The sequence below is a fragment of the Topomyia yanbarensis genome, chromosome 2 (genome assembly GCF_030247195.1).
Source record: "Topomyia yanbarensis strain Yona2022 chromosome 2, ASM3024719v1, whole genome shotgun sequence".
Taxonomy (NCBI): domain Eukaryota; kingdom Metazoa; phylum Arthropoda; class Insecta; order Diptera; family Culicidae; genus Topomyia; species Topomyia yanbarensis.
Window position 1 is genome coordinate 420,076,996 of NC_080671.1, and position 12,506 is coordinate 420,089,501.

A 12,506-nucleotide genomic window follows, 5' to 3' on the forward strand; every position below is an offset into this window, starting at 1 on the left:
AAAGTTGTATAAAATATGTTTGTTTGGTCGTTATTTTGGAGAGAGTTACTTCTTGGAAGCCTATTTTCACAATGACCTGTGACGATTTAAAGGTGAGAAACTTTTTTGCTCCCGGCACTTTTATCAGTAAAGGAAACCAGCACAATTTTCCATGTTTGAAAAGTACAATGAACCTGGTTCGGGGTGCTCGGAAAAAAGCGTCAAAAAATTATCTTTTTGTCACAAACTTACCTGGAGGGGTATTAATTTTAAAGTATAAAAATAGAAATATGCAATTTAGAAAATTTAAATGTAACCGCGACAGAACACTTTAACAACCATATTGGTTTTTACCTCTAAACTAAAAGTTCAGTATATCAGGTTGGAACGATTGCCAAACATGATTATGGGGGTCCTCTACCATTGGGGCTTGAAATTAAGGTTTTTTTAGAGGAATAAATTACAGACTATCTACTGGGAAGATTTTGAATTTTTATTTTGAAGCTACCGTGGAACGTCCATTCACGAACCAAATAGAGGGTTCGTAGACTGTATTAGTTTGAAAAAAGTGTTCTTTTCTTATACTTATTTTTATTCATTGGTTGAGCAATATTTTCGATAACCGATAAAAAAACGAGGTTGCAAGTAGATGATGAAAATGAATGTTTTGTGCCATTTTGAAATCTAACATGGCGACTTCTGGTTGAGCAATATTCTCGATCACCCTAACAACGTGCGCATTTTTGAAACAGGGTTGGCAAGCAGATTATAAAAATGGACAATGGACTGCTTGAAATTTAAGATTGCGACTTCCGGTTAAAGCTTAGTATGCACCTCTTGCGAAATGAGGTCGCGAAATATTTTTCCTTCTTCCGTGCGGAATTTTGACATTTGCTCGCGAAAACTAGTCTGTGTGTTTGCTGTTAGATGTCGCTTTTGATAACTGGAAAACGACATCAGCTGTTGTTTGTTTATTTCTTTTTTATATTTCTGTTGTCATTTAAATGTTTTAAATGATGTATTTTATTAATTCATCACGGATGTGTATGAAATCGGTAACAATTGTAAACCTATTTGCCATTCATGAAGCTCTCAGGGAAGTGACGTACTCAGCGTGAATCATATTTCGAGAATGATTAATCATAATGCTTATTTGTGACGGTTCCGGATGTCTCGGGGAAGTTCAGTCTGACCAATTTAGACAGCACAATTCCTGCAATCGGAAATTTAAATCATTGGCTGGCCAATTTCTATCTAAATTGGCTGCTTCTACCGGTTCTAGAAGACCCAGAGAAATGATCGAAATTCGCTCAAACCAAATCTATTGTAATTGTCCGAATCGTAAGTCTAAATCGGCGTTTGACCATTAAGAAGCAAATCTGATTGCCTTGGCCGCCTTTACCGCTTTCACAAGTCTCGGGGAAACTACCTTTCGAAACACGTTTCGGAATCCGGAAATATAACGCAAATATAACAACCGACTCCGACTCAACCGGTTTCAGGTCGAACCAAACCCTAGGCTTTAAACTACGTTAAAAATCGATTATGATAACAATGGCTACTACTAAAGGTTCCGGAAGTCTCAGGGAATGCTACCAATAATCAGTACGGATACAAACCTATTTTTGGTATAACAATTGTGAGAATCGTAATTGAAATTTATTGCCATAAGTAATTCGTGGTAATTCTTATTGCATGAAACACTAAGGAATTGCGCATATTGCTACTACTTGTATTACTACCGCCAGAAGCATAATTGTCCCATGTGTATAGGGATTCCCATAGAACATGGGACAGTTTTGCTTCTAGCGGCAGAATACCTCACACAAAAAATGCTGTTCAAGTCTGATATTACACCGAAAGTTAGACGAATTAACTGAATTCTAATTTGATGGTCAAATTGACCCTGTATGTAAATTATGGAAAAGATGTTATAAGCCTTTTACAATCAGACATAATCCAATAATACGTTATAATCCATTTAAAACGAGTGTATTGCTAGTTAGGCACTTTTCAATTAGTTAGGTCTTTTCATAATCAGTTCGGTCATAAAAATAAATTAGGCCCTTTTATAAATTGTTGTAAAATCGCTATCAAAATTCTTCATAATCAAATGTTGCGTTATGTACGTGCTCGGGTAGATATTTGTTAATGGAAAACATGAAATTTCAATTTGTTACATTTTGTGGTTAGGCCCTTTTCAAATGTTTGGATAGAACTGGGTAGATTGTAATTGTAATTGTAAATTTATTAGCTTGCGATACCCTGTTGGTTACATTTGTAAATTAAAAAAATATAAAATTATAAATTCAGAATCAAAACAAGTATGACCAGTAGCTGGTCGAAAACACTTTACGGTGCGATCTTTTCAATTTCGTCCGAGTTCTCCGCGCAACTGAATCTTTTTCCGGAAGTGTTTTTTGATTGATCTGCAAATCATCATGTTTCGATCACTGCCCACTAGGTTGATGGTGATTCCGTTCTGTTAAAGAAGTGGGAAGAAATACAATCTATAGGATCACAAGAATGAGTCACACTTACCGAATCTACCGGTGCGTCTAATTCGATGTAGATACGTTTCGCAATCGGCTCGTCCCTGCTAATCCATCGGCAGGTCGAAGTTGACGACAATGGTCACCTGTTCGACGTCGATACCTAAGACGAAAGAATCTCTCCGTAACCTGGTGCTGTAGCCAGAATCAAGTGGTGGAACTTACCCCTGGACAAAACGTTCGTTCCAACCGTTGCTCCACCGTTAGATTACCGGACAGTACCGCTACCGAGTGACCATCCTGGGACATCCTGCAGGTCAACCAACCGGCCGTTTTTCGTACCTGTTTCGATCGATTAACAGTTCTGAAAATAAGTTTACTTGGACGTTTACAACTGTCCTATACATCATATGACAGAAAATGATCGCTTGTCCGACGGTAATCACACAATTTCTCGTCCTGGTTGCGGAACTTGACGTAGTACTGTTTGATGTTATCGAGTGATTCTTGCTCCCGCGCCTGCCGAATGACGATCGGATTGGGTACGATGTACTCGGCAAACTCCATTACCTCGCGCTCGTACGTGGCCAAGAAGAACACCGACCATAACACCCGCCTCGTCCAGTACAAAAAGGAAAAACTAGGTCGTACGTCCTGAACTTTATACCCCAGTCAATTAGCTTGCCGGGTGTTCCGATGATGATATGATTAGTCAGCTTCGCCCCTTTGACGGTCTCCTCACCGCGAACGGCGTATAGAAGTTTGATTTCCGGACAAAACTTTGCCATTTTGGCAGCTACTTCCCCCTTCTGAATTGCCAGCTCATACGTGGGGGAAAGGCAAATCACCTGCAGATAGTTTTTTAACTGATGGACTCAACTGTGCATTGCCAGCACAAAGGCAGCGGTTTTTTCCTGTTCCCGACTGACTCTGGGCGATTATATTCCGTGGCGGACCGGCCAACAGAGCCATCTCCTGAATCTTGGAAGGGCGTTGAAACCCATCGCATAGACTCCCTGAAGTAATCCCGGCTTCACGTGCAAAACTTCGAAAGTTTTAACCAACCAACCGGCGAAGAAGAATCCTTTCGCTGCACCTTCAGATCCAGCTTTGATTCTACTAGACCTTAGTGAACATCTTTCATTAGCAAACTTGCATCCGCCGGGCTAAAAGATTAGTCACGGATAATTTTAAAGCTGATACTAAATATTTCGGGAGAAAATTTAGAATAGGACGTAAGCAACAATGAGATTCTCTTTGGGGTCTTTCTCTTCTGTTTGTTACTCGGTCGTTTCAATATTTAGTACTCAACTCTTTGCCTAATATTTTAGTAAAAACCATCGGCTATGTACTGGAAAATTAGTGCAAAGTGTTATAGTGACGTCATAATCGAAAGAGAAAGTAAACAAAGAGAGGCTGTCAATGTTCCTTATGTCCTAATCAAAATTTTCTGCAGATTTCGACTTACTTGAATGCCTCTGCATCTTCCGCGGAGGAAGGTGTTTCTCCATTTTCTCTTGCAGCTTGTTTTTCTTCAGGAGCTGCTAGAGTCAGAATTTCTGTAGCTACCGAACTCCAAACATCAGGTGCAGCTTTGGTTCTACTGCCGGTGGACTAGGTTTTTCCGCATTCTCTTTCTCTGGACTGCCAGCCGCCGGCTCTGAATCCTTATCCTTGATGATATGTACTCAGTTCGCTAACCTATTTGTATTGAAAAGAAAAATTCAAATCCCATCCCAATGACCGCTTCAAAAATAGGTTATAACAAAAAAAACATTTACCGAGTGCAGAAATTTCTTGATCCGTCGTCTTTTTGACCCAGTTATCGGCAGCGCTTGCCATCGTTTCGATCGGGTATTAAAATTCAATAGCAAGGTACAAAGTATGGGAAATCGTCCTGAATCAGCACGGGTACTGTCCCTCGGGTGGTTTATTCCTTGCAATTCGCTGAAATTTTGACCAGAGCGACCTTGCGGAAAAAACGATGCCTTCTTTTGCCTGCTCACTTCCCTGCCATGAAACCGATGATGAGCGCTTATTCCAAACGGTTAGCCGATTGAAGATGACGTGCCATTATGTTTGTTCTGTGAATTGATAAGGACATTTAGATATACAAAGGAATGTTTGGAGGAGGGATGCTACTGGTAAATACATACCGAAAGAGAAAGTCCTTTCCGAGCATCTTGATGTTGTGTTTTCTGTTGGCCCATTATCACTGCGTTTTCTTGCTGGGTGATTACCATGATATTATGTTGTTGGTGTTCGATCTGAAAAAAATCATAATAAAAAAATATCCGTAAATGAGTGAACTCGAGCTTTTTAAAGAAGAATAGGGTATTACATTACAATGTACTAAACACGGTACTGATCCTTTCGAAATAAAAAAGGTAATAAAAATGTCTCACCTTGCCGCACCAACTGAATAAAAAAGTCCTGCACACCGCATGGTACAGTATAGTATGCTGCTGCTACTGTGTTTGAATGTGCTGTTGCTATCTTTTTTGCAGTTGGTAAATCTACATTTGGGTTGGATCTATTGCACTAATTGCGGTTGCTGACCAGGTTGTACCGTCGGTTGAACGTTATTGCTACCGACCTTTAGGATGATGGTCATGGTCTGGAAGAAATCTTAATTTTCTGATGTTGTGGTTGAAGGTGGTTCTGCTGCTGAGCTTGCTGTGAAATGTTGGCGATAAGCACTCGAATAGTGATTGCTTGCTGCTGCTGGAATGGAATCACGAGCACTGTGTAGGCAGTGATATTTTCAAAAATAGTGGCAGACATGTTTTAAGGCAGAATGTGCCGATGAAATGTTTTCCGATGTGTCCATCATTCGTAAACTCCTGTTGTTCGTTTGAGCAGTAATTGCTATGTGGTCCTTTTTTGAGGGGCTGTTGCTGGATTTGGAGTAGTTGGTACTGCTGCGGTTGTATCGATTTAATGTTGGTTGGCTGATTGCCAGATCCAGGATGTTGAGACAAGATTAGTTGAGCTGATTTGCTTTGTTTGGGTGTGCTGCAAATAATATTAATTATTTAAATTTAATTGTTTAAAACTAGAAACAATCACTTCCAGTAATATTTTTAAACTTACCATTCAAATTCGAAATATTGAATTTCTAAACCACGAAATTTTGACAGGTTGCGATGAAAAAAATTGCCAATCTTGTGTTTTCTTATATTTTTTCATTGCAACCTGTCAAAATTTCGCGAGCCTCCGTGCGAAATAATACCGCTGACCATTATTTCGCAAGGAAAAAGTTTGCCTTGGTGACAGCGCATAGAAAGCAGCGCTGTCTCGCGGAACTATTATGAAACTTATCGTTTGTCGAACCGTGTCTCAGCTAACTTCATTTTTCGTTATCGTTTTCGCGAGAGCTGCGTACCGCTTACGAAATGGAAACGAAATTTTTTTTCGCGAACATTTCGCGACGTTTTTTATGCATAGGTTTTGTATAGGAAATTTCATTTCGCAAGAGGTGCATACTTAGCTTAAGCAGTGAAGAGCAACTGGGCAAGGTACCGGAAATCGACCGTCTTCATTACCTCTGTCTTCCACCGAAGTACGACGGGTAATGAAATAAAATAAGACATCAGACAATAATAAAAACCCCGGCCTTGGTATAGAACGGGGAAGTTAAATTGATCAAATGTGTTGAGTATCAGCTGCGGTTGTGTGTGTGATCTCTCTCTAGAGACATTGGTACGATCACTGTCGCCAATGCGAGATTCACGTGTTCTGCCTGGGACATCACCATAACCCAGTGATGGCATAAGGTTTGTGCATTGGACCGGAGTCCTAAGGGTTGCAGGTTCGATTCCTGTCTCTGGGGAGAATTTTTTTCTTCACATTATTGCTTTCGTTTAACTCACCGTTTCAATCTATTTTCCCCGTTGAATAGCACTAAAAAGTCTTCAAAAAGTGAAACCCGATTTTATCAGCCCCCAATGTTGTTCAACCCCGATTTTATCAACTTTTTGACCCGGTATCCCGCTCTCATAAACATCCTCCTTTTTCTTTTTTCAAAGATGCAAGAAACGCAAAAATAAAATCTTTATTTTTTAAATTTGTTTCTGGAAGACTTTATATTTAACTTTATACAAATTAATCAGAAAGGGTCATGAGGCTTTGTCTAGGGACTAATAAGGGGAAATATAACAGCTTCGGATTTAAAAAGAAAGAAAAATATTTGTCCCGATTTCTCTATTTTGTCAGCCTATAATGCGCCAAGGGCAGATAAAAACGGGTCTTCATTGTACTCGATAATCCTAACAATACGGGTTTTGTTTTTGAACTGGCTTGACAGGTAAATAATAAAAATTTATTGGAATCTTTTAGAAATCGAAGATGGCGACATCCGTTCGAGCAATATTCTCGATAACCCTAACAATACGGGGATTTTTCGAACGGGCTTGATGAGTGAATGATGGAAATAGTAGTTTGGTGTCATTGTGGAATCCAAGATGGTGTCTTCCAGTTGAGCGAAATTTTGCATAACCGTAACCATAACGGTGTTTTGATGTAACCGTAACCATAACGGTGTTTTGGGCTTGATGAGTAGATAAGATAAATCAATGAGTGACGCCTTTTTGAAGGCCAAGATATTAAATTTCGGTTGAGCAAACCGAAAGTCGCCATCTTGGATTTCAAAAAGGTTTCAGACATCGATTTTCGTCTTTTGCTCGTCAACTTAATTCCGAAAATACCCATATTGTTGAGGTTATAGAGACTTTCTCTAAACAGGAAGTCGCCATCTTGGATTACAAGATTGCTTCAGATATCGATTTCTGTCATCTACTTCTTCAACTCCACTACGAAAATACCCATATTGTTGAGGTTATTGATTTATCTAAACCAGAAGTTGCCATCCTGAGTTTTAAAATGGCTTCAAACATCAATTTCCGTCATGCACTCGTCAACCCAATTCCAAAAATTAAAGGGTTGTGTACTGGACACGACCACGATGACATTAAAAATGTAGCTTTTTTCAAGAGCGTGCAAATGAATTTTATCTATCACACATATCAACTCACGTTCTTGTTCACTCGCCTGTTTTCATATGTTACAATTTGCTATATACCCTCCCCATAAAAACATAATTTATTGAAGGTCTTTTAACGGTAATCTATTAATTAATCAAGTATCTCACTAGGTGATTGGCATTATTTGGCTGATCCATCTAGTAAAAATAGGCTGGTTTGTCCAGAAAATATATTCAAAAGAAAGGTTCCATATTGAGACCTGTGATGAGGAAGCCTCACGCCCGCCAACGGAAATATACAGATTCTCCATGAAATATGAAATTTCTTTTTCCATTTAAATTTTCAATAAGGTACTTATGAACTTAAGTAAACAATCTTAAGTTTAAGTATTTCTTGATCGATTAGTGGTGGAAAAAATGAAATTATTTGATAAATTACATTGTTATGCAACGTTCGCACTACCAGTTAAAATGGGTTTTTATGCTATTTTGGTGACATTTTTCTTGTTGCTAAATATTAAAACGTGTTATAACTCTGTAGTGTAAACATTGTATTATTAAACCAATTCTGCAGCGTTTTATGTTATATAGGTGTTTTATGTGGTAATAGGACTAACATAATTATATCTTCAGTACATCGGTTTGTTTCATAATTTAATACAGATTTATTTTAAAATTTAAATTAGTATACCCAATCGTTCTATTTGTTGCATACTTTAAAAAAAATTAGAACTGTGTTTTAAATACATAGGGTAGGACAGATATTCTGACTGGATAAACTGGGAAAACAATTTTAAGTGCAGTAACGCTTAAGACATGGCTTGAATTTGAATCGAAAAAGAACACCCGCTTAAACTGCTGCTGGGACGGTAAGTTCTGTTTTAAAATTTTCCGTTGTGTGCAGTACGAAACAAAAGTGTTTGAAATTAGAAAACAAAAAGTTCTGCTGGGAATGTGATTGTTTCCGATGCAATTACACTCAGATTTTTCACGCAGGGGATACAGGCCGTGTAAATGAAAACCGCGTAAATTTAAAAAAACGCGTTAATGAAAACCGCGTAAATTTCAAAATCCGCGTAAAAAACCTGAGTGTACTCTCCTATATAAAATACTACGCTGCTGAACAGTGCAATAACTACAGAAGCACGTTGTCAGATGCCTTACTGATAAAAAACATAAAACCGAAATATGAAAACCAATTGGCACTTTACCCTACGCAGCTACAAAGCGCCGTAAACATGGATTAACAAGTTACAACGCACACGCATGCATAAAAATAAATATATTTTTTTCAAACGCAGCACTCTTAAGCAGCACACACCGTATTGAATTAAATCCAAACCACCCCGCCCACCCACTTTGCAAATCATTCTGTGACACCATGCTGGTACCCGACAAATCCGCACACGGCCACCGCTGCCGAAAATGCATAGCGTCTACCGCTTATTGTAGTGCCCAGACGCTGCAGCCATGATCTTACCCGTTCGACATAAGAACAAAAACTGATTCAAACGGGTACGCGTCACCTCTATTTATAAACTAACCGTATATGGTTTAGTCACTTAGGTGCGAGTGTGTGCAAATGCCAACGTTACCGAAAATCGATAGCGCTTATTGCATCGCCCGGAGACGATGTTGCTCGTGTGGGATAAGAGCAACAACTGATTTAAACGGACATGCGTTGCTTCTATTTATGACTTTTCGTGTTTCATTGAGCAACTAAGCTGCCCTCTCTTGACGGCTGTGTCTGAGAAATCTGCCTCACGAATGGTAATTTTCCCGTTTTTCGTGAACTTTTTAATTTTACCAATTTCCAAAAGTCTACTTTTATTGGGGAGATATTAAATTATTACCAATATTTAAGATAGGTGTTTCTGAATCGGTTGGTGTATGAATGATTAAAATCCATCTAGTAATATCGGAGTTATAAGCGTGCAAACCTTACATAGTTTCGTTACATGGGAGATAGTTTAGATTTTAGAATGACACCTAGCCCCAGATAGTGGAGTAAGACATTTTTAATGTCAAAAAAACATCTTTTATTAGTAACCGTTAGTTAAGAATACGTTAAATTGTATATAACTTCGTACTGTACTATACGTGCTCAAACTTTTTCTTGCGGACACCACCATAAATTATCCACCCACTACGAATCAACTAAATGAATTGTAGAAAATCAATAATACAAATTAAATTGAAAAAAAATGAAGCACAACATTTAAGAAAATTAGCATAAAATTCTTAAAATGAGTAGAATCCAATGAATTAAATAGAATTTGGGATGGGAAGAGCGTAGTTGTCTCGTACGCAGCTCACCTGGGTTCGATTTCTAATCACGCACATATGGTTGGAGATCTTACTAAAAGAGATTTCAACAACTCGAAAAAATAGGGATTAAAAGCTCTATAATTTAAATAAAATAAAAAACCTGTTTTAATCCACCTAGTGGTGCAACTGTACCTTTCTAATTTGTCCAAACTACGATTCCAGGGATTATTATGTTCAATATAATGGTGGGAATGTATATTACATATTCAGTACGATTTGCACATACATACAATGGATCGACAGCCACGAACTTGAGATTCTATGTGTCGACGCTGAAACACTTGAAACCAGTGGCGGATCCAGGAGGAGAGTTCGAGGGGTGCGGACCCGCCAAAAATATTCACCTTGTTAAGAAATTTTATATTAGTTTCAATTTTGAAATAGTTTCAAGCTCAAAATCATTTCAAACTAAATCTTTTACTGGTTTTTATTAAATGCGGTTTTTGCCAATTACGAATCCAATGAATCCAATGAATCCAATAAATCCAATAAATCCAATAAATCCAATAAATCCAATGAATCCAACGAATCCAACGAATCCAATGAATCCAATGAATCCAATGAATCCAATGAATCCAATGAATCCAATGAATCCAATGAATCCAATGAATCCAATGAATCCAATGAATCCAATGAATCCAATGAATCCAATGAATCCAATGAATCCAATGAATCCAATGAATCCAATGAATCCAATGAATCCAATGAATCCAATGAATCCAATGAATCCAATGAATCCAATGAATCCAATGAATCCAATTAATCCAATTAATCCAATTAATCCAATTAATCCAATTAATCCAATTAATCCAATTAATCCAATTAATCCAATGAATCCAATGAATCCAATGAATCCAATGAATCCAATGAATCCAATGAATCCAATGAATCCAATGAATGCAATGAATCCAATGAATCCAATGAATCCAATGAATCTAATGAATCCAATGAATCCAATGAAACCAATGAATCCAATGAATCCAATGAATCCAATGAATCCAATGAATCCAATGAATCCAATGAATCCAATGAATCCAATGAATCCAATGAATCCAATGAATCCAATGAATCCAATGAATCCAATGAATCCAATGAATCCAATGAATCCAATGAATCCAATGAATCCAATGAATCCAATGAATCCAATGAATCCAATGAATCCAATGAATCCAATGAATCCAATGAATCCAATGAATCCAATGAATCCAATGAATCCAATGAATCCAATGAATCCAATGAATCCAATGAATCCAATGAATCCAATGAATCCAATGAATCCAATGAATCCAATGAATCCAATGAATCCAATGAATCCAATGAATCCAATGAATCCAATGAATCCAATGAATCCAATGAATCCAATGAATCCAATGAATCCAATGAATCCAATGAATCCAATGAATCCAATGAATCCAATGAATCCAATGAATCCAATGAATCCAATGAATCCAATGAATCCAATGAATCCAATGAATCCAATGAATCCAATGAATCCAATGAATCCAATGAATCCAATGAATCCAATGAATGCAATGAATCCAATGAATCCAATGAATCCAATGAATCCAATGAATCCAATGAATCCAATGAATCCAATGAATCCAATGAATCCAATGAATCCAATGAATCCAATGAATCCAATGAATCCAATGAATCCAATGAATCCAATGAATCCAATGAATCCAATGAATCCAATGAATCCAATGAATCCAATGAATCCAATGAATCCAATGAATCCAATGAATCCAATGAATCCAATGAATCCAATGAATCCAATGAATCCAATGAATCCAATGAATCCAATGAATCCAATGAATCCAATGAATCCAATGAATCCAATGAATCCAATGAATCCAATGAATCCAATGAGTCCAATTAATCCAATTAAAGGGAGGTTCTCATTCAAATGGCCAAAAAGTATGCAAAATTTGGATTTTTTGGTGGGCCAATGAAAGACAAAGAAGGAAACAGTTTTAGAACTCAAATAGCTTATATTTTCGTCTTCATTTACAATTCTTTTTTAAAGGCGGTAAAAACAAAATGGCGCTCGTTGTAACGTTTTCTTTAAGGTTAGATGCACGTGGAATTCCAAAACTGCGTACAACCTGCTGCATCAGGATCGATCTGAAATAAAACTAATAAAGGGCGAACACGAAATTATTGCGACACCGAAAATGTCATGCCAATTTTCTTATAATGTTTAAAATCAAACCAAAATTTTAGGGTAGTTTTATACACATATTTACTTCAAAAATCAAAAGAAAAGTTAATCGATGGAGCCTTGAGTGTAAAATTGAACGCATTTTCGTTTGTGCCCTCCATCAAAGTCTTTACAGTGTCATCTGGTACCAGTTTCTCAGTTTTTTCCATTTTCTTAACATGTCCATCTTTTTGTCTTTGGCTGTCTTCTTGCTCTTCCGAAGTTCCCGCTTCATCATTGCCCAGTGCTGCTCCACCGGGCGCAGCTCCGGAAAGTTTGGCGGATTCATGTCCTTTGGAACAAAACGGACAGAATTGGCCTCATACCACTCCAGGACACTTTTAGAATAGTGGAATGATGCCAAATCTGACCAAAATAGCGGAGCTTCGTCGTGCTGCTGCAAGAACGGCAAAAGGCGCTTCTCGAGGCACTCAGATCTGTAGATCTCGCCATTTACTGTGCCCTTTGTCACGAAACGCTCACTCCTCAGTCCGCAAGAGCAGATGGCCTACCAAATGAGATATTT

General features: G+C 37.9%; 1 protein-coding gene and 1 long non-coding RNA gene across 6 annotated transcripts; one reads left to right on the forward strand and one right to left on the reverse strand.

Moving 5' to 3' along the window:
- Nucleotides 1-2,227: 2,227 nt before the first annotated feature.
- LOC131685228 (uncharacterized) lies at nt 2,228-5,938 on the reverse strand. 5 transcript variants are annotated; one of them, XR_009304756.1, is made up of 8 exons: nt 5,565-5,938; nt 4,877-5,486; nt 4,628-4,738; nt 4,253-4,555; nt 3,940-4,172; nt 2,697-3,637; nt 2,521-2,634; nt 2,228-2,461 (listed from the first exon to the last, which is right to left on the reverse strand). It is a non-coding gene; the product is annotated as an uncharacterized LOC131685228 (long non-coding RNA). The 5 variants fall into 5 exon arrangements; XR_009304755.1 differs by having other exon boundaries at nt 2,521-3,637; XR_009304754.1 differs by having other exon boundaries at nt 2,228-2,634; nt 5,565-5,937.
- Nucleotides 5,939-10,367: 4,429 nt separating this feature from the next.
- Nucleotides 10,368-11,414, forward strand: LOC131680931 (sporozoite surface protein 2-like; the record flags this gene model as incomplete). Its single annotated transcript, XM_058961649.1, has 3 exons — nt 10,368-10,430; nt 10,644-10,898; nt 11,274-11,414. Coding segments are annotated over exons 1-3 (459 nt in total), but the record flags the coding sequence as incomplete, so codon positions are not given.
- Nucleotides 11,415-12,506: the final 1,092 nt, after the last annotated feature.